General features: G+C 40.2%; 1 protein-coding gene across 1 annotated transcript in view; it reads left to right on the forward strand.

Annotated features, from left to right (window-relative positions):
• Positions 1–17,596, forward strand: part of LOC132892107 (claudin-10-like) — a 33,270-nt gene extending 15,674 nt beyond the window's left edge. Inside the window, exon 5 of the mRNA XM_060930507.1 lies at positions 17,395–17,596. Within this exon, the coding sequence (XP_060786490.1) occupies positions 17,395–17,596 (202 nt within the window). The remainder of the gene's footprint in view (positions 1–17,394) is intronic.
• The last annotated feature ends 7,894 nt before the right edge of the window (positions 17,597–25,490 follow it).

Here is a 25,490-nt window from a genome sequence, read left to right on the forward strand (position 1 = left end):
ATCATGTATTATAGGCGCATCCGAAAAAATTAGAATATCATGAAAAGCTTCATTTTTTTGTAACTGATTTCAGAAAGGGAAACTTTCATATATTCTATATTAATTACATGTAAAGTTAATATTTCAAGCCTTTTTTTTATATTGATGATTATGGCTTATAACTCATGAAAATCAGAAATCTAGGATCTCAAATTATGATAATATTTCCAAAGGTCAAAAAGGATTTACAATGCAGAAATGTCCAACTTCTGAAAAGTATATTAATTTATACACTCAGTACTTGGTTGGGGCTCCTTTACCACAAATTGCTGCATCAATGTGGCATGGTATGGAGGCAATCAGCCTGTGGCACTGCTGAGGTGTTACTGAAGCCCAGGTTGCTTTGATACCGGCTTTTAGCTCAGCTGTATTTTTGGGTTGGGTGTTTTTCATCTTCCTCTTGACAATACCCCATAGATTCTCTATGGGGTTCAGGTCAGGCGAGTTGGCTGGCCAATCAAGCACAGTAATATCATGGTCAACAAACCATTTGGTAATAGTTTTGGCACTGTGGGCAGGTGTTGCTGGAATAGGAAATCTGCATCTCCATAAAGGTTGTCAGCAGATTGAAGCATGAAGTGCTCTAAAATATCCTGGTAGATGGCTGTGTTGATTTTGGACTTGATAAAACAGTGGACCAACATCAGCAGATGACATGGCACCCCAATTCATTACAGACTGCAGAAATTTCATGCTAGATTTCAGAACACCTTGAATTCTGTGCCTCTCAACTCTTCCTTCAGACTCTAGGACCTTGATTTCCAAATGAAATGTAAAATTTACTTTCATCTGAAAAGAGGACTTTGGACCACAGAGCAACAATCCAGTTGTTTCTCTCCTTAGCCCAGTGCTTCTCACATTGTCTCTAGTTCAGGAGTGGCTTTATATTAGGAATGCAACAGTTGTAGCCCCTTTCCTGAAGATGTCTATGCATGGTTGCTCTTGATGCACTGACACAAGCCTCAGTCCACTCCTTATGAAACTTTCCCAAGTTCTTGAATCGATTTTTCTTGATAATGCTCTCAAGGCTGTGGTCATCCCTGTTGCTTATGCACCTTTTCAGCAATGACTTTCTGTGGCTTACCCTCTTTGTTGAGGGTGTCGATGATCGTCTTCTGGACAACTGTCAAGTCACCAGTCTTCCCCATGATTGTGGTTGCATGCACTGAACTAGATGGAGAGATACACAGTATTCATACTGTTTGATTAGTAATTTACTCAAACTTGAAAAGAAATATTCTAATATTTTGAGATTTTTTAAAAATGTTTTGCACTGTAGGACATAATTATCAAAATTAAAATAGAAAAATGTTTGAAACATTTTAGTTCATGTGTAATGAGTGTACAATAGATTAAATTTTCACTTTCTTAAATAAGTGATGGAAAATATTGAACTCTTTCACAATATTCTAATTTTTTTTAGATGCACCTGTATATGTTTTATAAAAAGGAGTTAATTTAAAGGTAAATTTTTATTTGGAATATTGAAGACAGGTTCAAGATATTGAAAACAAAATGATTGGAAATAATGAACTGTTTAATAATTTACTGCTGGTAATAATTATCCATTTTTGCAAAGCATAGATTCAATTTGCAGAATATATTATATTTATTCATGGAGTTGCAGCACCAATTAAAGTCCAGACTTGATCCTTGTCCATGAACCTACACAGTTATTTGTCAAAACTAACTAAAACACTTTAGATTAAAGATTGAGAGAGTATCTCGATTGAGCTCCTAATTCAATCAAGGAATTTTATAGAAAACATGTATTCTCTGCATTGCTGTAATTTCAGATTCAGCAGTTTATCGTGTCTAATATCCTTCCAGAAGTGACTGTTGTGGTGGTTTTGGGAAGCCTTTAAATAGAAAGAGATGCTGGTCTGAGGTCTGACGAAGAGCGCAGTTGTGATTTTGTGTATCTTTTGGTATACATTAGCATACCCCACAGTTTTGTTGTTTCTGTTTACATTATTAAAGTCATTGTATGTTACATTTAAAATTATAGGAGCATTTTACATTAAGGTCTCCGTTTTAAGAAGTTATGTTGTTAATAGGTAACCAATTACCAGCAATTAATATATTTCATCAACCATTCATCAAACCTAATTATTACTTAGTAGTAGATTAAGTATTTCATCATGGGTTATTGAGTAATAAATTTCATCATATCAGTACACCATCATCACTATCAAAGTATGACAAAAATTTTAAATGTATACTGAAATTGCCTTTCTGAATTCATGGTTACTTTTTTGTGACAATACTTTACTACATATTTTGGCAAAATTTAATATTTCTTTTAAAAATGTAGTGAAGATATTTTATTCTCTAATAACATTCAACATTGAAATACTTTTCCCCCCCCACAAGCTCTACATATTCTACAGTATGTGTCATCTCAACAAACATATGATTAGCCATAACTGATATACGGTTCTGTGTACTTCTTAGGCTTAGGAAGATTATTACCCTCATAATATCCATTATGAATAATATTTCATCCATTATAGATAATGCACCATAATACAATAATACATCATGAGAATAAACTGAAAACAAAGAGGAAAATAATAAAAGAAAATGACTGAGAAGACAACCAGAGGCAAGGAACTTCTATGAAAAATTTCAAATTTGTGATCTTCTGTTCTTAAATGTACCAGTATATCAACACCACAACTGGAGATGGCTCTGTTATGACCTGGGTTGCAATTATGCAGGTAAAGCCTTACTCTCACCATAACTGAAACTATGTGAAATTATTTGCACATCTAGAAGTTGTACTTCATTGTGCTTGGAAGAATTTAGCAGAGTACTAATACAGTTTTGCCTTTTATTATTAGTTAATTATTTTATGAATGTACACGTTTTCTCCAATGATACTATATTTGGTGTGATTTGTAATAAAAACATAGCATCCCACAAAGCAGTCAACATATTATTTTGGCATGAGTAGAACATTATAAAACACCACCACACTGTGAGAGTGCTGACATCTGCATAACAAATCAAAAATTCTCTCAAGCATGTCTGGCCTGTGAATGATTTGTGACCTGTTACCCACATATCTAAAATCCATGACCAGTAGACCTTAAAGTTTGAGTTTATATAATCAGGTCATTTACTTTCCATCTGTTTTTTATTAACTTAAACTCTGCAAAGTAGTTTCGATACGCATTCTACAGTGTCAATTTGGGGTCATTGACATCTACTGTGGAAAAACAAACAAACAAACAAACAAGCAAACAAGCAAACAAACAAAAAACTTCCTTACAAAACTTACAACTATATAAACTATTGTGTATTTATTCCCCCAAAGAAGCATACATTTGTGTGTGTATATATATATATATATATATATATATATATATATATATATATATATATATATATATATTTAAAAATCCATGTAAAAAATTGTTGAGCTTTTTAAATTTTTAAACAATATATTATACAGTAATATAATATTTCAGGAACTGACAGTTATTTCGAGTTCAATATACAAACACATGAACAACTGAAATGCATTCACTGATACTGCATTATACATTATGCATGTATAATAAAATATATTAGGTTATGAATTATGTGAGTCACACAAATCTCCATATAATATTACTTGTAATATGCAATTTGATGGCACATTTTTACAAATAATTATCTACGATGAAACAAAAAAAAGAAGGTTATCAGTTTTCAAGCCAGCACTATATGTTTAAATTTGGTTCTCAAGGTCAAGTGGAGGAAATGAGCCTAGATCAAATAGCTTGCAAGATAAAACATTTGCTAACTTAGCAACAGTGACTCTGACAATATGCTTGCTCTAGTTAATGATCAGCAACTGAAGCTATCTGACCCAGTACTTAGAAAAACTACATATTAGGTCCATTCATAACAATTCATTTTGTAGGGCTAAAACGTAAAGTGACATTATCTTAGCCCGCTGCTCTCCTATATGCAACAACAGACAATAGGGACAGTCAACTGTAAATGTGTGTTTTAATTTTATGATTAAAATATCTGACTCCAATAAGTTTAATTAATTATCTGGCTCCAAAAATCTATCTTTTAGTTATGAATAGAAGTTTATTAACTCAGTGCCCCAGTAAAATTTAATTCACAACAAACTTTCATGCAGAAGAACTACTGAGTAGATAGAGGTAAAATAACTAATGGGTTTATTCTACAAAATACAAATGATATAGCAAAATAGAAATTAATACAGCTTACAGAGTTGCAGGCATAGGATGCATGATGGAAAAGCATCTTTCAATGGTATGATGGAAAAATACCTCAGTGCTTGATGGTAAAAAGCCTTCCATTTCTTATTGTAAAATGCATACGCGTTTATACTCCTGAGACTCTTTGAATTATATAGTGACCAAGTGATCAAATGGAAGAGACACAAAGCATTTTACTGCTGGGTGGACCCCCCTGGTATGTTAATGTTAATTACATTACTTTGTGGGAAACAAGAGCCAACATGTTTCCCATGGAGGCCAGATAGTCTTGGTCAAGTGTTGCAACATAAAACTCTATATTGTAAAAGTTATTTCCCATACTTATATGACAGTTATGATGTAACCTCATTACACCTTAAAGAAACTGCTGCCACAGTTTATAAATGTACTATAATTTAAAATTGAATGTTCTGACATTTAAACAGCTTCAGTCGCCTTACTGTTATTACTGTATTTTAAGTTTGTGTTACAATACTCAGACAGTATAGCAGGAAAAGCTGAAGTGATTGAAAACATATTTACTCTACAGATAGCTTAAGCAATTTCTGGGAGATGAACATACACTGTATCTGCTTTCTTTTATTTATTTAGAATGTGCATTTTCTCTGCAAATTTTTTAATTTTTACTGAATCCGGAAGTCTAATAACATCTCACTATTTGCATTCATATTTGTGAAGCCAGCACATACTTGTCATAACCAGCACATCTCCACCTCCATCATTTCCAACATGAGCACTGAAGTCTACAGGAGCACGATGGAGTCAGTATGAGCAGCCCTCCTGAGCACCTGCACCTGACCCCCAGTCCCTAATCTAAAATAAACAATTTCATAAAAGATTGCTCCACATAATTATTTTCAGTTGAAACCAAACAAGTTATGTGGGTGACATTCACCAGATGCATGCCTATGAACATCACCCCCAGGCCTGATAACCCTTTTCCTGCCTGGTAACCCTTATTCCAGGCAGGAAACACTTAGCCTATTTATTTATTTTATCAATCAATCAATCAATCAATCAATCAATCAATCAATCAATCAATCAATCAATCAAGGTCTTGAGGGACCCCAACTTTCAAAATGCTGAGATTAGCCCTGATGGGAACATTAAGCCCCCAGTGACAAAGCCCTGAGTTTCATAAGCCCCTTCTTCATGACAAGATCTCAGTCTACAGTACCGGTCAAAAGTGTGGACATACTTTCTAATTCAAGGGTTTTTCTTTATTTTTATTAATTAAAAGACACTTCTTAAAGTATTGATGGATGCCATTTCTCTTTACATAGTTGAGTGGTTCTTGACAAAATTGATTATTACATTTGTGTAATTGGGCTATTTACTGTATTTTTATTATTTACTATTTACTGTTTGATGATCTCAAACACGTTAGGAAGGCAAGAAATTCCATTAATTGACTTTTGACAAGGCACACCTGTTAATTGAAAAGCATTCCAGGTGACTACCTCATGAAGCTGGTTAAAATAATGCCAATAATGTACAAAGCATCATCAAGGTAAACAGTTACAACTTTGAAGCATCTAAATTATAAAACTTTTTAAAAAACTTTGCTTGTTTTTCCACATAATTCCATATACAACCACAATTCCAAAAAGTTGGGACACTGTATAAAACATAAATCAAAAACAGAATGTGAAGATTTGCAAATCATGGAAACCCTATATTTAATTGAAAAAAGTATAAAGATAGCATATCAAATGTTGAGTTATTACATTCTATTTTTATTTACAGTTGACACAACATCCCAGATTTTTTGGAACTGGGGTTGAATGTTCTGTATGTTATTTCATAGTCTTGATGTCCTCAGCATTGTTCTACAATGTAGAAAATGGTCAAAATACCCATTTGAATGAGATGGTGTGTCCAAACTTTTGACTGGCACTGGAAAAGGAATGTGAAATTTATCATTCGCTTCTATGTTTTTCATGCAGTGTCCTATTCTGCATCACATAATATGGGTCCAGCACTTTGTGGAACACTATTGCCCCTTTTCCACCAAAACAGTTCCAGGGCTGGTTCGGGGCCAGTGCTTAGTTTGGAACCAGGTTTTCTGTTTCCACTGACAAAGAACTGGCTCTGGGGCCAGAAAAACCGGTTTCAGGCTAGCACCAACTCTCTGCTGGGCCAGAGGAAAGAACCCAGGGTTCTCCATGAGGGGTTTTAGAGGTGCGGGCCACCCCCCTTTCTGTGATTCCCGCCCCCGTTTAATTTCTGCCGCCCCTTTACAAAAGGAAGAGACGTCCCTTTGTTTTCTTTGTGACAGATAGCCTTTCTCTGTTGGAGTACCGACAACGCGACAACACTTGAGTGTGAAACTCATTTACCAGCAATTAGTTTAGTCAGTCTGACGATTATAGTCTAAGAAAAGCGTTTCACACTTCGGCGTTTTTGACACATTGTTCTTGCGCTGGGAGATAACACACCTTTATAATAACGTGTGAATCGACACCAAGTTCGAGATAACTGATTGTTATTGTCGGCAGAGAAATAAAGGATAAAAACTAAAAGTTCAAAGTTGGTGCAGCAAGCGTGATATTGCCTATAAAACCGTGAGGATATAACCTGGCTGTCAGTGTTACTGTAGCTCTTGAAGTGCGTACACTCTGTACACAAAGCTGCAAAACTATGGGCAGGCATTAGGAACAGGAAGATCACCTTCAAAGTGGATGTTTAGGAAAAGAGGAAAGCAGGTAATTTTGAGTTAGTTTCTTTCAAATATCAAAGCATTTTGTGTAACCATATTTTAGAGATCATGTTAGGCTGTGTAACTATTACAATGCATTTTGCTTGAGTCTGTATGAATGAGTTTAAATTACAATGTCATTTTTCTTTTTTATCTTCTTAGACTGTTAACTGGTGAACATGGATGGAGCAGTGTAAATATAGCCATGGAGCAGTGTAAATATAGTTAAAACAACATCTTTTCAATGTACTTTACTCTCTAAAAAAATTTATTTTTTCCAGTGGTGCCTGCAATTACATTTCCATTTCAAACAATGTCAGCTTTTGTGGAGCAGTGTGAATATAGTTAATACAAAAACTTTTCTGTACTTTTCTGTTCTTTTTTTGTAGTTTGCTAAATAAAAAATATTTTTTCCAGTTCCATTTCAAACAATGTGTCTGAATATGATGTGTAAGTGTGTAATGTTTGATGTATGATGTGTTTTGTACCAGTCCAATTGATTCCTCTATTCTAAATGATTACTATTTGAGAGTATTTTATGCAAATGTTATGCAAATAACATATGTAGATTTACGCAAATTTGTTTCAAGGTCATCCAATTGACCCCCACCCCCCTATATTTTCAATCCGTGGAGAACCCTGGAACCGCTTAAGTCAGCGGGGGGGGGGCGGCGGAGTTGTTAAGACCGACAACAATAACAAGACCGCGAAAGATCGCCATTTTAAAGTGATGAGAAGCAGCAGCTGTACAAACGCGAAGTCATCCATTATTATTATTGTTGTTGCTGCTGCTTCTTCCGTGTTGTTTTTGCTTCAATATTCGCGCCAAGGTTTATGCAAACGTAGCAACGTAACTGACGTATACAACGACGTAACTGACGTATACAGCGACGTAATGACGTGGCTTCCCTTAGCACCGCGAGCTATGGAAAAGCAAACTGGTTCTCAGTTGGCTCGCAAGTTGAACGAGTTGTGAACCAGCACCAGCCCCGAACCAGCCCTGGAACTGATTTGGTGGAAAAGGGGTATATGTTAACCATTTAAACAGTTTTCAAAATTGTCTGTTGGATTGTGAAGTAGAGGTGGCATGGTGGTGTAGTGGTTAGCACTGTCGTCTTGCAGCAAGAAGAGCCCAGCGGCCAGTGAGGGCCTTTCTGTGTGGAGTTTGCATGTTCTCCCTGTATCTGCGTGGGTTTGCTCCGGTTTCCCCCACAGTCCAAAGACATGCAGATTAGGTTAATTGGAACTGATGCCTAATATTAGAATATTAGGAATCTTTTTACATTTGTTTTTAACTTTATCCAAGTGAACCTTCCAAGTTAATTTTTCATCAAACCAAACCCCAAAAAATCTAATTGCCTTGACTTGTTCAAGAGGTTGCTCATACAATTTTAAAGAAACACGTGAGATTGTATGCTTTCTTGAGAAACAGGTTACTTGTGTTTTTAAAACAATTTAAATCCCCATTTTTTCCCCATTTTCCCACTTCAATTATTGTGGCTTGCATTTTAAGAAACATTGTGACCATCCATAATGCCCCATTATTTGCATACAGAGATTTTCCTATACCTTGTTCAATTTGTGAGAAAATGTCATTATTCATAATATTAAATAACAATGGGCTACACACACACACAACCTTGTGGTGTTCCGTTCGCCACCGTATATAGTTTGGAGTATTCTGTGCCTACTGTTACTTGTATTTTCCTTTCAAATAAAAAATACAGAACCTAATTATATGCTCTAGCACCTATTCCCAATGATTCTAATTTAATAAGTAAACCTTCTTTCCAAAGCATATCATATGCTTTTTCTATATCAAAGAATACAGCAATTGCTACCTCCCTGTTGGTCTGTGCTTTTCTGATGTCTGATTCCAAACATAATACAGAGGCCATTGTATTCCAGCCCCATGAAACCCGCTTTGATATGGAGAAAAGAGACTATTGCTTTCTAAAACATACGTTAACCTTTCTGTAACTATTCATTCCATGATTTTACATGTGATGTTAACACAATAGGTTTGTAACTAGAAGGATCTGAAGGGTCTTTCCCTGATTTTAGGACAGGCACTATTATTGCATGTTTCCACACTGATGGAAGCTGACCAGTATCCCAGATCCTGTTAAACAGTCTTAACACTATATTCAGTGTATTATCTGTCATGTGTGCCACCATTTTATAGCATACCATATCTTTCCATGGAGTAGTCTGGCAGCAATAATTGCCCTTTTCAACTCAGACATACTAACAGGCAAATCTAGTGGGTTTTCTGACTTCTCCCTTTTTCCTAATATTGTTGGGTATTTTTCTAAAACTTTGCTTCTATTTAACCTAGCCTTCTTTGTGAGACTGTCTGAACTATGCACTTTCTTGAATGTCGGAGCTAACATTTCAGCCTTTTCTGAGTTGTTTATCACCATTATTTAACACTGATAATTCATAATTCCTTCTGATCCCTCCATTCTTCTTATCATGCCCCATACATCAGATAGCTGCACAGTCCTTCCAATACTATTGCAGTAGTCCCTCCAAAAAGTGTGTTTTTGTGTTCTTATTGTTTTCCTTACAACTGCCTGTAGTCTTTTATACTCGATCAAAGCATCCTGAGAATGAAAATTTTTAAGCCTTTTGGTGGGACTGTGGCTGCTACACCACTGGAATGACATCCTGACCTCTATTTGGTGGCCTTTTTTTCCCTTTTTTTCCCTGCCCATTATTGTAAAGGTTTTGAGAAAGGCACTATATAAATTGAACATATTATTATTATTATTATTATTATTATTATTATCTCATCTCATTATCTGTAGCCACTTTATCCTGTTCCACAGGGTCACAGGCAAGCTGGAGCCTATCCCAGCTGACTACGGGCGAAAGGCGGGGTACACCCTGGACAAGTCGCCAGGTCATCACAGGGTATTATTATTATTATAAAGTTGTTTAAATGCTTTATTTCTAACTTTTACTACTTTACGACAGTTGTCATTCCACCATGGTACATTCTTAGTACCTGTAATTCTTGTACTTTTAGGTATTGCTACCTCAGCAGACCTTATTATTTCATTTACTAGTACATTATTAAATGTGTCTATATCTACATCATTTACCTTTTCAAGTTTGATACATCTTACTGCACTAATCACTTGAAAACCTTTCCAGTTTACATTTTCCATTTTGGAGTTCTTTTTATCTTTTCAGAACATATCTCTGTGCCAACTTTAGTTAGTAATGGTCACTACCTATTGCAGTTCGTTTGACCACACTCCATGTACTCATTCCTGCTATTGCACTAGATACAAACATCAGGTCGAGTGCTGTTTCTGTGTTATGTATACTATATCATATACCTTCCCCATTATTAATACAGACTAAACAGTGACTATCAATAAACTCTTCAATAACTAAACCATTTGCATCTGAGTTATTGCTTTCCCATAGTGAATTGTGCGAATTAAAATCCCCACACTCAAATCACACAAATCACAAAATAAAATACTCTCATTTAGTTCCCATATGGGTTATGGTAATTAATTACATCTACAGTACCTCTACTAGTCCATATCTTAATTACAATTGATTCATGATCAGTATTCATCTCATCTCATTATCTCTAGCCGCTTTATCCTGTACTACAGGGTTGCAGGCAAGCTGGAGCCTATCCCAGCTGACTACAGGCAAAAGGCGGGGTACACCCTGGACAAGTCGCCAGGTCATCACAGGGCTGACACATAGACAACCATTCACACTCACACCTACGGTCAATTTATGCCGCTTTTCCACTACAAATGCGGCTGAGTCGGGCTGAGCCGTGCCGTGCTGAGTCGAGCTGAGCGGGGCTGTTGGAGTTGCATTTCGACTACAACCGCGCTGAACCATGCTGGCTGGAAGTGGGTGGACACATTGGGTGGAGTTAGCGAAAGTGGGTGGACGTCACGTGATGTCGTTAAGCGGCGCAAACAGTGACATCAGTGACCTTTTAAGCGGTAGTCTCACGACCCGGATAGTAAACAATAAACATGGAGGACATGGAGTCGTTAGTGTTGCTGGTCTTGGTGCTGTGGCTTGTTGTCACCGACAACGCCAACAGATACTGGCAAGAGCGTATAGATGAGGCGAGGCGCATAAGGCTTCAGAAATTCTCGTAATTCGTAATTATTCTTCTTCCGGGTTTACGGTGTTTACAGATCCCAGCGTGCTCGCGGGGCGTGTGTGGGCATGTGAGGACACTCCTCCTCACCAATCAGTGCACAGGGGAGTGTCTGCTCACGCCCCCAGCCTCACTCAGCTCGGTTTGGCTCGCTTCAGCCCCACTCCAAAACCGTGCGAGTTTTGGGTGCTAAGCAGGGCTGAAGCGAGCTGAGTCATGCTGTTTTGAGATAGTCGAAACGCGAGCCGTGTCGGGCTGAAGTGAGCTGAAAAAGGGTAGTGGAAAAGGGCCATTAGAGTCACCAGTTAACCTAACCTGCATGTCTTTGGACTGTGGGGGAAACCGGAGCACCTGGAGGAAACCCACGCAGACAACATGCAAACTCCGCACAGAAAGGCCCTCGTTGGCCATGGGACTCGAACCCGGACCTTCTTGCTGTGAGGTGACAGCGCTAACCACTACACCACTGTACCGCCCATGATCAGTATTAACAAGTATAATTTTATAATGAATCCCATTTTGTGTAAAAGTTGCAACTCCTCCTCCTTTACCAATTTCCCTGTCCCTTCTAAATGCAGTAAATCCCTTTATTATAAAATCTAACTCTGGTTTTAACCATGTCTCCTGTATACAAATTATGTTAGGTTTCTCTCTTATCAATATATTTCTTAAAATCTTGACCATTTGCAATCAAGCTTCTTGTGTTACATTGCAGTACAACTAACACCATTAACTGGATCCAGACTATGTCTGAGAAGAATATGCATCTTCATTTAGATTGTCTCTGACTGTCTCCCAAAGCAGCCCCTTTATCCCTAGATATTTTTCTCAGCTGACTTCAATATTATTTTTATTTTAATCCTTTCAGTTTGGCTCTGCATCTGGGCTGAACAATTGATAATCTATGCCATAAAGAGTACAAAATCACTTTTATTGACTACTGGAGTTTTTTTCATTTAACTTATCACACCTTTCACTTTTTTAACATCATTATTTCTGACCTCATTTTGTTTTAATACTGGCATAACTCTAGGAATCCTTTTCACTGCTTCTGAATAACTAATACCTTGGATAGCCTTAACGTTCTGCACCTCCACCACTCTTTTACTGACCTCACAGCCACGATAAGCTGTGCTGTGCTCCTCTCCAGAATTACAGCACTTAGGCTACGTTTACACTAGACCGTATCTGTCTCGTTTTCTTCGCGGATGCACTGTCCGTTTACATTAACCCCCCTGAAAAAGCGGGGAAACGGGAATCCGCCAGCGTCCACGTATTCAATCTAGATCGTATCAGCTCCGGTGCTGTGTAAACATTGAGAATACGCGAATACGCTGTGCTGAGCTCTAGCTGGCGTCTCATTGGACAACGTCACTGTGACATCCACCTTCCTGATTCGCTGGCGTTGGTCATGTGACGCGACTGCTGAAAAACGGCGCAGACTTCCGCCTTGTATCACCTTTCATTAAAGAGTATAAAAGTATGAAAATACTGCAAATACTGATGCAAATACTGCCCATTGTGTAGTTATGATTGTCTTTAGGCTTGCCATCCTTCCACTTGCAAGTAATAAGTGATATGCGCTGGGATCTCACACACAGCGGCTCAGTCCCGAATCGTGGCTTGTTCACTTCACTCGCGCGCTCTGTGAGCTGTGCAGGGCCGGAGTGCACACCCTCCAGAGGGCACTCGCTGTTCAGGGCGGAGTGATTTGGAGCGCAGGATGCCTGCGGAGCCGAGCGTATCCGCGTATTGGTGTTGCTGTGTGCACGGCTAACGGTTTTAGTGTAAACGCGAATCATTTTAAGAACATTAATCTGATGATCCGCTGATTCGACGTAATGTAAACGTAGCCTTAGGGTTAGCATCTTTTAAGCATTGGTCATACTCATGTTTTCCACTGCACTTGCTACATCTCAATTTACTTTTGCATACAGCCACTATATGCCCAAATCTTTGACATTTAAAGCATTAAAGTGGATGTGGAATGTACAACTTGACATCATGACACATATACCCAATATGGACCTTGTCTGGCAGTTTTCCTCATCAAATGTTAGCATAACAGATAGACTATCACAGATTTCTCTGGTTGTCCTTGTCTTTAGAGCCTCACTCACTTTAACACTTGTAATACTCCCTTTCAATACATCTGTTTTTACATTTACTGGAATTCCTACAATGACTCTTCTGACTTTTTTTTTCTTTAAATCATGAGCCATAGTGCATTGTATTATTTTCCCATTGGACTTATTCATTATAATTGCTCTTCCTTGTTGTTCTCCAGTCTTACAAAAAAACAACAATCCATTTCTCAGTATCTTTGCACTCCTTACCTCTCCGATTTTCTTATTCAAACATTTTGTAAGCTGAATTGGATTCCAATCCTCAAAAGAGGTACCTTTCTGCATAAGTTTAACAAACACCTTATATTCTTCCCCAATATTACCCTTTCTCACTGAATTAAATCCATAATCACCACAATCAGGTTTATCCTTTTCTTTCTTTTTCCCCGAACTAAATCCCATTCTTTGTAACTACCGCCATACTCCAACTCTCCCAATTCACTTCCTGAACTGTCACTTCCTTCCATCTGCTGTCCATTCCCTGCCCAGCTGTTGCTAACCACCCGAAACTCAGGGTCTGCCATTACCTCCAGTCTGCAGATACTGTCTTCTACCCGGAACTCAGGTCAGCGGTGCCTTACCCGCGCCAAAAAATAAATAAATAAATAACCTAAACCACTGTAAAGAACTATATGCCTTATACGTCTTCGTGATTTTTTTGTTACTTTATTCTAGGGTCAAAGATGAGAGGCAGCCATCTTAAGTTCACTGCTTTCTCACATCCTATCAAACTAAGTACCAACATGAAATACAACCCTGATTCCAAAAAAGTTGGGACAAAGTACAAATTGCAAATAAAAACAGAATGCAATGATGTGGAAGTTTCAAAATTCCATATTTTATTCAGAATAGAACATAGATGACATATCAAATGTTTAAACTGAGAAAATGCATCATTTAAAGAGAAAAATTAGGTGATTAAATTTCATTACAACAACGCATCTCAAAAAAGTTGGGACAAGGCCATGTTTACCACTGTGAGACATCCCCTTTTCTCTTTACAACAGTTGGTAAACGTCTGGGGACTGAGGAGACAAGTCGCTCAAGTTTAGGCATAGGAATGTTAACCCATTCTTGTCTAATGTAGGATTCTAGTTGCTCAACTGTCTTAAGTCTTTTTTGTCGTATCTTCTGTTTTATGATGCGCCAAATGTTTTCTATGGGTGAAAGATCTGGACTGCAGGCTGGCCAGTTCAGTACCCGGACCCTTCTTCTATGTAGCCATGATGCTGTAATTGATGCAGTATGTGTTTTGGCATTGTCATGTTGGAAAATGCAAGGTCTTCCCTGAAAGAGACGTCATCTGGATGGGAGCATATGTTGCTCTAGAATCTGGATATACCTTTCAGCATTGATGGTGTCTTTCCAGATGTGTAAGCTGCCCATGCCACACGCACTAATGCAACCCCATACCATCAGAGATGCAGGCTTCTGAACTGAGCGCTAATAACAACTTGGGCCGTCCTTCTCCTCTTTAGGCCGAATGACACCGCGTCCCTGATTTCCATAAAGAACTTCAAATTTTGATTCGTCTGACCACAGAACAGTTTTCCACTTTGCCACAGTCCATTTTAAATGAGCCTTGGCCCAGAGAAGACGTCTGTGCTTCTGGATCATGTTTAGATACGGCTTCTTCTTTGAACTTTCGAGTTTTAGCTGGCAACGGCGGATGGCACAGTGAATTGTGTTCACAGATAACATTCTCTGGAAAGATTCCTGAGCCCATTTTGTGATTTACAATACAGAAGCATGCCTGTATGTGATGCAGTGCCGTCTAAGGGCCCGAAGATCACGGGCACCCAGTATGGTTTTCCGCCCTTGACCCTTACGCACAGAGATTCTTCCAGATTCTCTGAATCTTTTGATGATATCATGCACTGTAGATGATGATATGTTCAAACTCTTTGCAATTTTACACTGTCAAACTCCTTTCTGATATTGCTCCACTATTTGTCGGCGCAGAATTAGGGGGATTGGTGATCCTCTTCCCATCTTTACTTCTGAGAGCCGCTGCCACTCCAAGATGCTCTTTTTATACCCAGTCATGTTAATGACCTATTGCCAGTTGACCTAATGAGTTGCAATTTGGTCCTCCAGCTGTTCCTTTTTTGTACCTTTAACTTTTCCAGCCTCTTATTGCCCCTGTCCCAAATTTTTTGAGATGTGTTTGTTGGAGCCATATTTGAGACTGATAGAAATTTGCTTTGAGTTGCTGGCAACCTGTAAAAGAAAAAGATTTTTAGTTAGTTATTATAAATACCTACCTCTTTGTTTATATACTTACCTCTTATGTTATGTATACTTACCTGGACCTAAACACCCTCTGTCTTGCCCAATGCACCTGTGATGGGAGTGGTACTGTGAAACCCCTCCCTCCGACGCATGGGCGCAGATAGAGGGTGGGACGGGTGGGATTCGTCCCACCCAGATTTAAATTCACCTCGTTCGGTCCCCCCACTTATAGGGAGGAAAAAACATCTATGCTGTCTTTCTTTGCATAAGGCAAACCTCACGGAAAAATCAAAAGACTAATTGCCATTCAGTTTATTGAGGTGCACAGCAGTACATACATAGTTGCAACAACTCACATAAAACAAAACAAAGACTGATATTCAGTTGGTTGAGCTGCGCAGACTGCACAGGTTGCGAGCTCAAGCTTGGTTGCTATGGTTACCCACAACAAGTTTGACAGGCATATCGGGGACAGCTCCTAGTTCAGGACCCCAACACGGCATGATGAAGGGTGCCAAACCGAAAAGGCAGAAAACGATTACATCGTTTTTTCAAAAAACAACGACTGTAAGTAAACTGTGCCTTACTTTATCATATCACCTTGCAATTTTTTGATAGTCTGTTCAAAGTAATGTCGTAGCGAAAGTAAAATCATAGGGAGTAGAGATGCCTTTCTGGTAGCCTCCTTCTTTCGGTGGTAGCCTGTAGATACAGTGCTCAGAAGGCAGTTTTAATGTTTAATCTGGCATTCCCTGCCATAATTTCAGCGAGCATATTGTTTCATAAGGAAACTTTGCGAAGAGTTGTTGACTGACTGCCGCTCACGCAACACACAGGCATAGTTAGAAAGTCAGGATGCACTGGTTTACACTTTACACACACGCACACATGTAGCCCAGCCTCTCGCTATGTTTAACAGTTGGAACTTAGCAGTTTTAAAACTAGTTTTGCAATTTCTGTGCGTGATGATAATGTGTAAACTTTGGATTTTCATAGGCTATGTTAAAATGTTATCATTGTCCTGGTAAATAGCACATGAGAGCACCAGACATCACAGGTGTGCTCTATTCCTACTCTTTATTTATTAGTAGGCCTAAGCTAACGGTTGCAGGGATGAAGGAGTGATGGTTTTTTTTGTCTTAGCTGAGTAATGTCGCCGCCCTGAGGGCATCAGAGTATATTCCTCGCACAACACATGTTGGGGGTGAGGTTGGGGTTGGTTTGCTGGCAGCTTTGTCCCCCCAGTTCAAAAAACGTATCTGCGCCCCTGCTCTGACGCGCATTGGTGGCACGAATCACAGATTTAATTGGTACACTCACAGGTGCCTCGCAGACAGAGTGTGAGTAGGACACAGTTTTCGACTGCATAGCGTACCTTCTTAGTTTATACCTTTTTTACCTTGTTTGTTGGATTCATTGAAAGTCAACCGGACTGTGGAAAATAAATGGAACAACATCTCATTTTATTTCACTCTCCGTGTGTACTCACTTTGGAATGCGCGTCTAAACAACCCCACACTCTGCCTCGCGTGGCCAAGGAAATGTTTGGTAAAAAATGGCCACAACATTAGTCGAAAACTGCTCCGAAGATTGACGCAGGAACAAAGGATTACAAACCTGGAAGATACCGTTGTGGATTATATGGAAGCAAGGACAGGAGAAAGTTTGCCGTGTGAGCCGATGTTTAAGGACACAGCGCAATGAAGAGACTTCACCTGGCATTGTGAGTAATTAATGAATGAACTTTTGGAAATTACTTTGACGGACACAAAAGCAGCAGAACTTTATTCTTTGATCCTCTATCATTTGTTAAAAACAGACAGTTAATTGTTTAAGTTAAATGACTGACACGGAAGCCCAGAGTGCCGCGGAAGCAGAGGAACTTTTAAAATCACTCTGTGCAACGCGAAGAGGAAAATTAGGAACATGTACAAGGAAAAGCAACGAAATTAAAGCCTTGCTTATCGAAAATGGAGATGTGGAAAAAGTAGAGCTGCTTATGAAAGACTTTGTAGCATACTTAAATGACTTTAAAGATGTACATGGAAAGGTGCAGGATCTTCTCGGCGAAGATGAAAGGGAGACTGATTACGTGGAGTGGTACGAGCCCTGAATGATGAACTTTGAATATTTTATGAAGGATGTGAACACTTGGAAAACGCAACAGCACAAGCTGCAAGAGCTCATTGACCACAATGACAGTGTTTCCATTGTTTCCCGGGTCTCGACTAAATCGTCTTCCTCCTCCTCTTCTTCTGTTAAAGTCGCTGCGGCTGAGAAGGCTGCGCTGGAGGCGCGCTCCAAAGCTCTGCCTGCATTGCATGCGCTGAAGATGGAAGAAACTGCTTTAAAATCAAAAATGGAACAATTAGAACTTAAGACAAAGCTGGATGCTGCTGACGCTAAGTTAAAAGTGTTGTGTGAGGATTCTGAACACCAGGGAAACGTAATGAATGAATATTACGATCAGAACGTGCCCCACACGGACGAACACACTCTCACTGATGCATCTGCCATTGAATACGCTCCCGTTACCGCAGTGCCCAGGACGCCATTGCAAAAGGCGGTGAAACACATCAGCAAAGGTGAGCAATTACCAACTACTTCATCTAGCCCCCATGGTAACTCTAGTCGTAACAATGTCACAGATCTCAGTGCTACAATGTTACAAACACAAAAGGAGCTCATGGAATTAATGTTACAGCAGCAAAATCTCTCATTATTGCCACAGAGAGAAGTGCCAGTGTTTAATGGAGACCCACTGTCTTATCAGTCATTTGTACACGCATTCAAGTATCTCATTGAAGACAAAACAAGCAATTGCCAGGATCGGCTTTATTTTTTAGAGCAGTTTACATCAGGGCAGGCCAAAGATCTAGTGCGTAGCTGCATGCACATGAACCCTCACCAAGGCTACACTGAGGCCAAACAGCTGCTCGAACAACACTTTGGCAATGAAATGAAAATAGCTAATGCCTACATTGAAAAGGCCTTGAATTGGACACCCATTAAGCCTGATGACAGAAAATCATTACAGTCATATGTTCTATACCTGAGAGAATGCCTTAACGCCATGAACAACCTGGAGCACATGGATGAATTAAATGTTGCATCCGACTTGAAATTGCTGTTGTCAAAAGTTCCATACAAACTGCATGAAAGATGGTGCACTATAGTGTATGAATCTGAACAGAAAAGGACTTGCATTAAATTCAGACAACTCGTGGAATTTCTGGAGACCCAGGCCAACATCTTGCTGCATCCCATATTTGGGGATATCAAAGATCCTATCCCAGTCAAAAGCGTAACATCAAAATCAAGACTGACCAGTTCAAAGACTCCCAAGAAGAGCTTTGCAACCACTATGGCATCAACTGTGGGCCAAAAACATAGACAGCTACCTACCTTGCCAACATGCAGTTTCTGTGATGATGCCCATTCAGTCATTTACTGCACCAAGTTTGCATTGGAGCCTCATGTTGCGAAAGTAGAACATCTGAAAAACAACGGTCACTGCTTTGGCTGTCTTAGAAGGGGTCACATAAGCAAAACCTGTCAGAAAAGACTAGAATGCCAAACATGTAAAGGAAGACACCCCACACTGCTGCACATTGACCATGCCAACCACAAGCAGCAGCAGCCTTCAGCAAAGCCTACCAACTCAAACACCCCCGTGGAAAGCACTCAGGTGTCAGCGAATCATGCAGCAACAGGGGCCAGTAACAACTGTGCTATGGCCATTTGTACCAGTTCAGATCAAAGCAGCAAATGGAAGTAAGACCATCCAAACCTACGCTTTCCTTGATCCTGGCAGCACAGCCTCATTCTGCACTGAACACCTGATGGAAAAGCTGAACACCAGAGGGTGCAGTACTCAAATTATCCTGAAGACCATGGGCCAAGAAAGACCTGTGAAATGCTATGAGCTCACAGGATTGGAGGTTGGTAGCATAGACAGTAGTGTGTATATTGACCTGCCAAAAGTGTACACACAAAAACACATCCCAGTCTCAAAAGGGGACCTGTTAACTCAACAAGACCTGAGTCAATGGCCATACCTGAGTGAAGTCACACTTCACAACATTGATGCTGAAATTGAGCTACTGATTGGGACTAACGTTCCAAAGGCTATGGAACCTTGGCAAATCATACACAGCCAAGGCAATGGGCCATATGCAGTTAAAACACTCTTTGGATGGGTGGTCAATGGCCCAATCAGCAACACTGCTATGGAAGAGGATGGAACAAGAATGGTGACAACAAACCATATCTCTCTGGGAAATATCAAACAACTACTGATATCTCCGTACAATCATGACTTCCCTGAAAAGGAGTATGAAGAGAAGTGAGAGATGTCTGTTGAGGATCAAATGTTCATGGACATGGCATCCAATTCTCTCATTCGTAAAGATGGACACTCCTACTTACCTTTACCCTTTCATGACAAGGATCCAACCTTGCCTGACAACTATGACATGGCAGCACAGCGTGCATGGAGCCTGGCTAAGAGATTGAAGAAGGATTCTGCCGATGCCTCTGAATACAAGACTTTCATGGAAGGCGTCCTGGAGAAGGGCTATGCAGAAAAGGTGCCACAAAGCCAATTGCAAAAGTGTGATGGCCACATATGGTATATACCACACCATGGCGTGTACCACAAACAAAAGGGAAAGCTTTGTGTAGTCTTTGGTTGCTCATCGTCATACAAAGGCAAATCACTCAACACCATGCTCCTTCAAGGCCCTGATCTTGCCAATCCACTCCTGGGCATCCTGCTGAGATTCAGACATGAGAGAATCGCATTAATGGCAGACATTGAAGCAATGTATTATCAGGTGAAAGTCCATGAACACGGGCGGCACGGTGGTGTAGTGGTTAGCGCTGTCGCCTCACAGCAAGAAGGTCTGGGTTCGAGCCCCGTGGCCGGCAAGGGCCTTTCTGTGCGGAGTTTGCATGTTCTCCCCGTGTCCGCGTGGGTTTCCTCCGGGTGCTCCGGTTTCCCCCACAGTCCAAAGACATGCAGGTTAGGTTAACTGGTGACTCTAAATTGACCGTAGGTGTGAATGTGAGTGTGAATGGTTGTCTGTGTCTATGTGTCAGCCCTGTGATGACCTGGCGACTTGTCCAGGGTGTACCCTGCCTTTCGCCCGTAGTCAGCTGGGATAGGCTCCAGCTTGCCTGTGACCCTGTAGAACAGGATAAAGTGGCTAGAGATAATGAGATGAGATGAGAAGTCCATGAACATTAGCGTGACTTCCTGAGATTCCTTTGGTGACCACAAGGAGACACCAGCCAACCAATAGCAGTCTATCAGATGACTGTTCACCTTTTTGGCGCAGTGTCATCACCAAGCATTGCGAGCTTTGCTTTGAAACAGACAGCAGTGGACAATTCGCATCAATTCAGCATTGAAGTGCAGGACACAATCAAACACAGCTTTTATGTGGATGACTGCTTAAAGAGTGTGCCCAAGAAGCAATCCAGCTCACCAGTGACTTGAGAAAGGCATGTGCCCAAGGTGGCTTCACTTTAAACAAATGGGTGAGCAACAGCTACAAAGTTCTGGAAACCATCCCTGAAAGCCATAGAGCTGCAATTGTGAAACATCTTACTTGGATTTAGATAAACCACCACTGGAAAGGGCATTGGGAATACAGTGGAACATCCAAAATGACAAATTCACCTTCCGTGTGGCTGTGAAAAACAAAGCCCCTACCAGACGCAATATTCTCTCTGTGGTGAGTTCCATTTATGATCCACTAGGGGTCCTTTCTCCCTTTACACTTCAGGCCAAACAAATCTTGCAGAAACTCTGTCAGGAAAAGTATGGATGGGACGACATGATTCCTGATGAGATGACCGGACCCTGGAAAAGATGGCTCACAGAATTAGATCAATTATGCAGATTTGAGATGGACAGGTGCATGAAGCCTGAGAATTTCACTACGAAGACTGCTGAGCTGCACCATTTCTGTAATGCAAGCGAGTCAGGATATGGAACTGTAAGTTACATCCGACTTATCAATGACGCCAATAATATTCATGTTGCATTCGTTCTTGGGAAAGCTAGAGTAGCTCCGCTGAAACAGCTAACAATCCCAAGACTGGAGCTTGCAGCTGCAACACTGGCTGTGAAGGTTGACAGGATGTTACAACAAGAACTCCACATGGAATGGTGTACTTCCACCTTCTGGACAGACAGTACAACAGTACTGAAGTACATTCACAATACAACAAAACGATTTCATACTTACGTGGCAAACAGAGTTTCAGTAATCCACAACCTCTCCAACGAACATCAATGGAGGTATGTACGCTCTGAACAAAATCCAGTGGATGATGCATCACGTGGCTTGCATATAACGTCACTCTTGAATTCCACCAGGTGGCTCAACGGCCCCCTCTTCCTGTCACAAGATGAAAGTGAATGGCCTGGCATGCCACAGGAACTCAGCCATATCCCTCCTGGTGACCCAGAGGTAAAGCCTGATGTCACGGTGAACACCGTCAACCTCAACAATGCTATGGCCACCACCACTCTGAGTATTGCTCTTCATGGAAGAAATTAGTAAGAGTTGTGGCATGGCTAATCAAGCTTAAGAGATGTCTGCTACAAAATCACAAAGGGAAAATACTTACCAGCAAACAGGATGAGCCAAAAGGCTTAACAGTGGAGGACCTGGACGAAGCTGAGAAATCAATCATTCGTTACGAACAGCAACGACACTTTGATTCAGAATTGAGACTCTTAAGAATGGACAAACCAGTGAAACCTGATAGCTCTGTATTCAGACTGGATCCAATCATCGAAGATGGCATCATGAAGGTTGGAGGACGGATAGGTAAAGCACCAATATCCGTGAGTACAAAGAACCCAATTATACTCCCCAAGTTATCTTGGATATCCAAGTTGATCCTGAGAGATATCCATCAGCAAATTGGACACTCAGGAAGGAACCACATGCTGTCAAGACTTAGACAAAAATTCTGGCTTCCTTCTGCTAACTCTTGTGCTAGACACATTGTAAGATCTTGTGTGTTTTGCAGACAGATGCAGGCCAGACCTGGAACCCAGAAGATGGCGGAGCTACCACAGGATCGGGTCACTCCCAACTTGCCACCATTTTCACATGTGGGCATCGACTTCTTTGGACCTATGGAGGTCAGGAGAGGCCGCTCACATGTGAAACGTTGGGGAGTGGTCTTCACCTGCCTGGTATGCTGAGCCATCCATCTTGAAGTAGCCTGGAGTCTGGACACCGACTCCTGCATCAATGCCATCCGGCGGTTCCTGTGTAGGAGAGGACAAGTACTTACCATAAGAACAGACTGTGGCACCAACTTCACATGCGCACAGAAGGAACTGGAAACTGCGTTGAATCAGTTAGATAATGAAAAGATCCAAGATTCTCTGCTAGCCAACCATGTCAAGTGGCTATTCAACCCACCATCTGCAGCGCACTTTGGAGGAGTATGGGAAAGACTTATCCGCCTGGTTAAGAAGATACTCCTCTCAATCATACGGCAACAAACACTGGATGACGAAATGCTACAGACAGCCTTGTGTGAGGTTGAATGCATTCTCAATGACCGACTCCTCACCACCACATCCAGTGACCCAAATGATCTGACACCCTTGACGCCTAACCACCTGCTGCAGTTGAAAAGTGAACCGCTGTCACCTCCTGGTCTCTTCAACAAAAAGGATGTGTACAGCAGGAAACGGTGGAGACAAGTCCAATATCTGACAGATCTGTTCTGGCGAAGGTGGACCACGGAATACCTACCACTAATGCAGCAACGACAGAAGTGGACCCACGCTAAGAGGAACTTCAGAGTTAATGACATTGTGGTGCTGGTAGATCCGGCAGCACCTAGGAATTCTTGGCCCCTTGGTAGGGTGGTAAAGACCCTGCCCGGGCCCAAAGGTCTTGTGCGAAGCGTGTTGGTGCAAACCAAAACCAATGTGCTGCAAAGACCCATCAGCAAGCTCTGGTTGCTTCTTGAAGGTGAAGAGTCACCCTAGTTTGGCTCTAAAGTTCCCATTACACGCTCTCATTACTGACAAACCCAAACATTCCTGTGCGTGCTCACACACCAGCCCATACACTTGCATTCATGGACTTCACAATTCTGCACCACATTTACATTCATTGTTTGCACATACATGGACTTTGCCATATTGCACTACATTTACATTGGACTTCAATTTTTTTCAACTTTTTTTTTTTGAACCTTTTTGACCTTTTTCACCTGAAGGACTTTACTGGTGCACAAAAAAAAAAAAAAAGAACAAAATGTGAAAAAAAATGTAAACATTGTGGTGATTGATATTTAGTATTACCTGATGTATAGTGATGTAAGAACATCAGAAGTTCTATTGCATTTCATTTAGTACTTTTGGCTCCCTTTAGTAGCTTATGGCTTCCTTCGTATATATGGACTGATGTATTATGGTTATGGAACATGAGAAGGTGTCTTGCATGGCATCTATTTAGTGTCGTATGGCTCCTTTTGGTAAATAATGTTAGTAATTGTCCTGCAGTAGCCATGACAATTAGGGGCCAGTGTGTTGGAGCCATATTTGAGACTGATAGGAATTTGCTTTGAGTTGTTGGCAACCTGTAAAAGAAAAAGATTTTTAGTTAGTTATTATAAATACCTACCTCTTTGTTTATATACTTACCTCTTATGTTATGTATACTTACCTGGAGCTAAACACCCTCTGTCTTGCCCAATGCACCTGTGATGGGAGTGGTACTGTGAAACCCCTCCCTCTGACGCGCATTGGTGGCGCGAATCACAGATTTAATTGGTACACTCACAGGTGCCTTGCAGACAGAGTGTGAGTAGGACACAGTTTTCGACCGCATAGCATACCCTCTTAGTTTATACCTTTTTTTCCTTGTTTGTTGGATTCATTGAAAGTCAACCGGACTGTGGAAAATAAATGGAACAACATCTCGTTTTATTTCACTCTCCGTGTGTGCTCACTTTGGAATGCGCATCTAAACAACCCCACACTCTGCCTCGTGTGGCCAAGGAAATGTTTGGTAAAAAAATGGCCACAACAGTGTTGCTGTCATGAAATTTCAAATGAGCCGATATTTGGCATGAGATTTCAACACGTCTCACTTTTGACATTTGATATGTTGTCTATGTTCTATTGTGAATACAATAAAAGTTTTTGAGATTTGTAAATTATTGCATTCCGTTTTTATTTACAATTTGTACTTTGTCCCAACTTTTTTGGAATCGGAGTTGTAAAAGAACTTAAAGGCAACATTTTATATATATATATATATATATATATATATATATATATATATATATATATATATATAAAATGTATACATACATTTACACACATACACATACATAGGTTAAGTAGCCATGCGCTCAACTCGGATCATACAGCTGATTCGCGGAAAACAAACAAACAAATGACTTAAATCTTCATGTGAATGGCCCATATGGTAATTTACCCACACCCCCCAGCAGGCTACAGTCCTGACAAAAACGAGACAATTTGCAACAAAAAATGTATGCTTTTCCAACAAAACAATCTATTATCTGAAATACTGATTGCATTCTTCAAGATCTCAACTTGCACATGATGGAAAAAAACAAAAATCACAAATTTCGAAAAAAAAATGCTTCTTTTGTGATTATCTCGGATTCGTTTCGGCCGACATGTGTCCCTGGATTCTGTGATCTGCCACACACACACACACATACATATGTATGTGTGTGTGTGTGGCAGATCACAGAATCCAGGGACACATGTCGGCCGAAACGAATCCGAGATAATCACAAAAGAAGCATTTTTTTTTCGAAATTTGTGATTTTTGTTTTTTTCCATCATGTGCAAGTTGAGATCTTGAAGAATGCAATCAGTATTTCAGATAATAGATTGTTCTGTTGGAAAAGCATACATTTTTTGTTGCAAATTGTCTCGTTTTTGTCAGGACTGTAGCCTGCTGGGGGGTGTGGGTAAATTACCATAT

Source organism: Neoarius graeffei, chromosome 9, assembly GCF_027579695.1.
Source record: "Neoarius graeffei isolate fNeoGra1 chromosome 9, fNeoGra1.pri, whole genome shotgun sequence".
Lineage (NCBI taxonomy): Eukaryota > Metazoa > Chordata > Actinopteri > Siluriformes > Ariidae > Neoarius > Neoarius graeffei.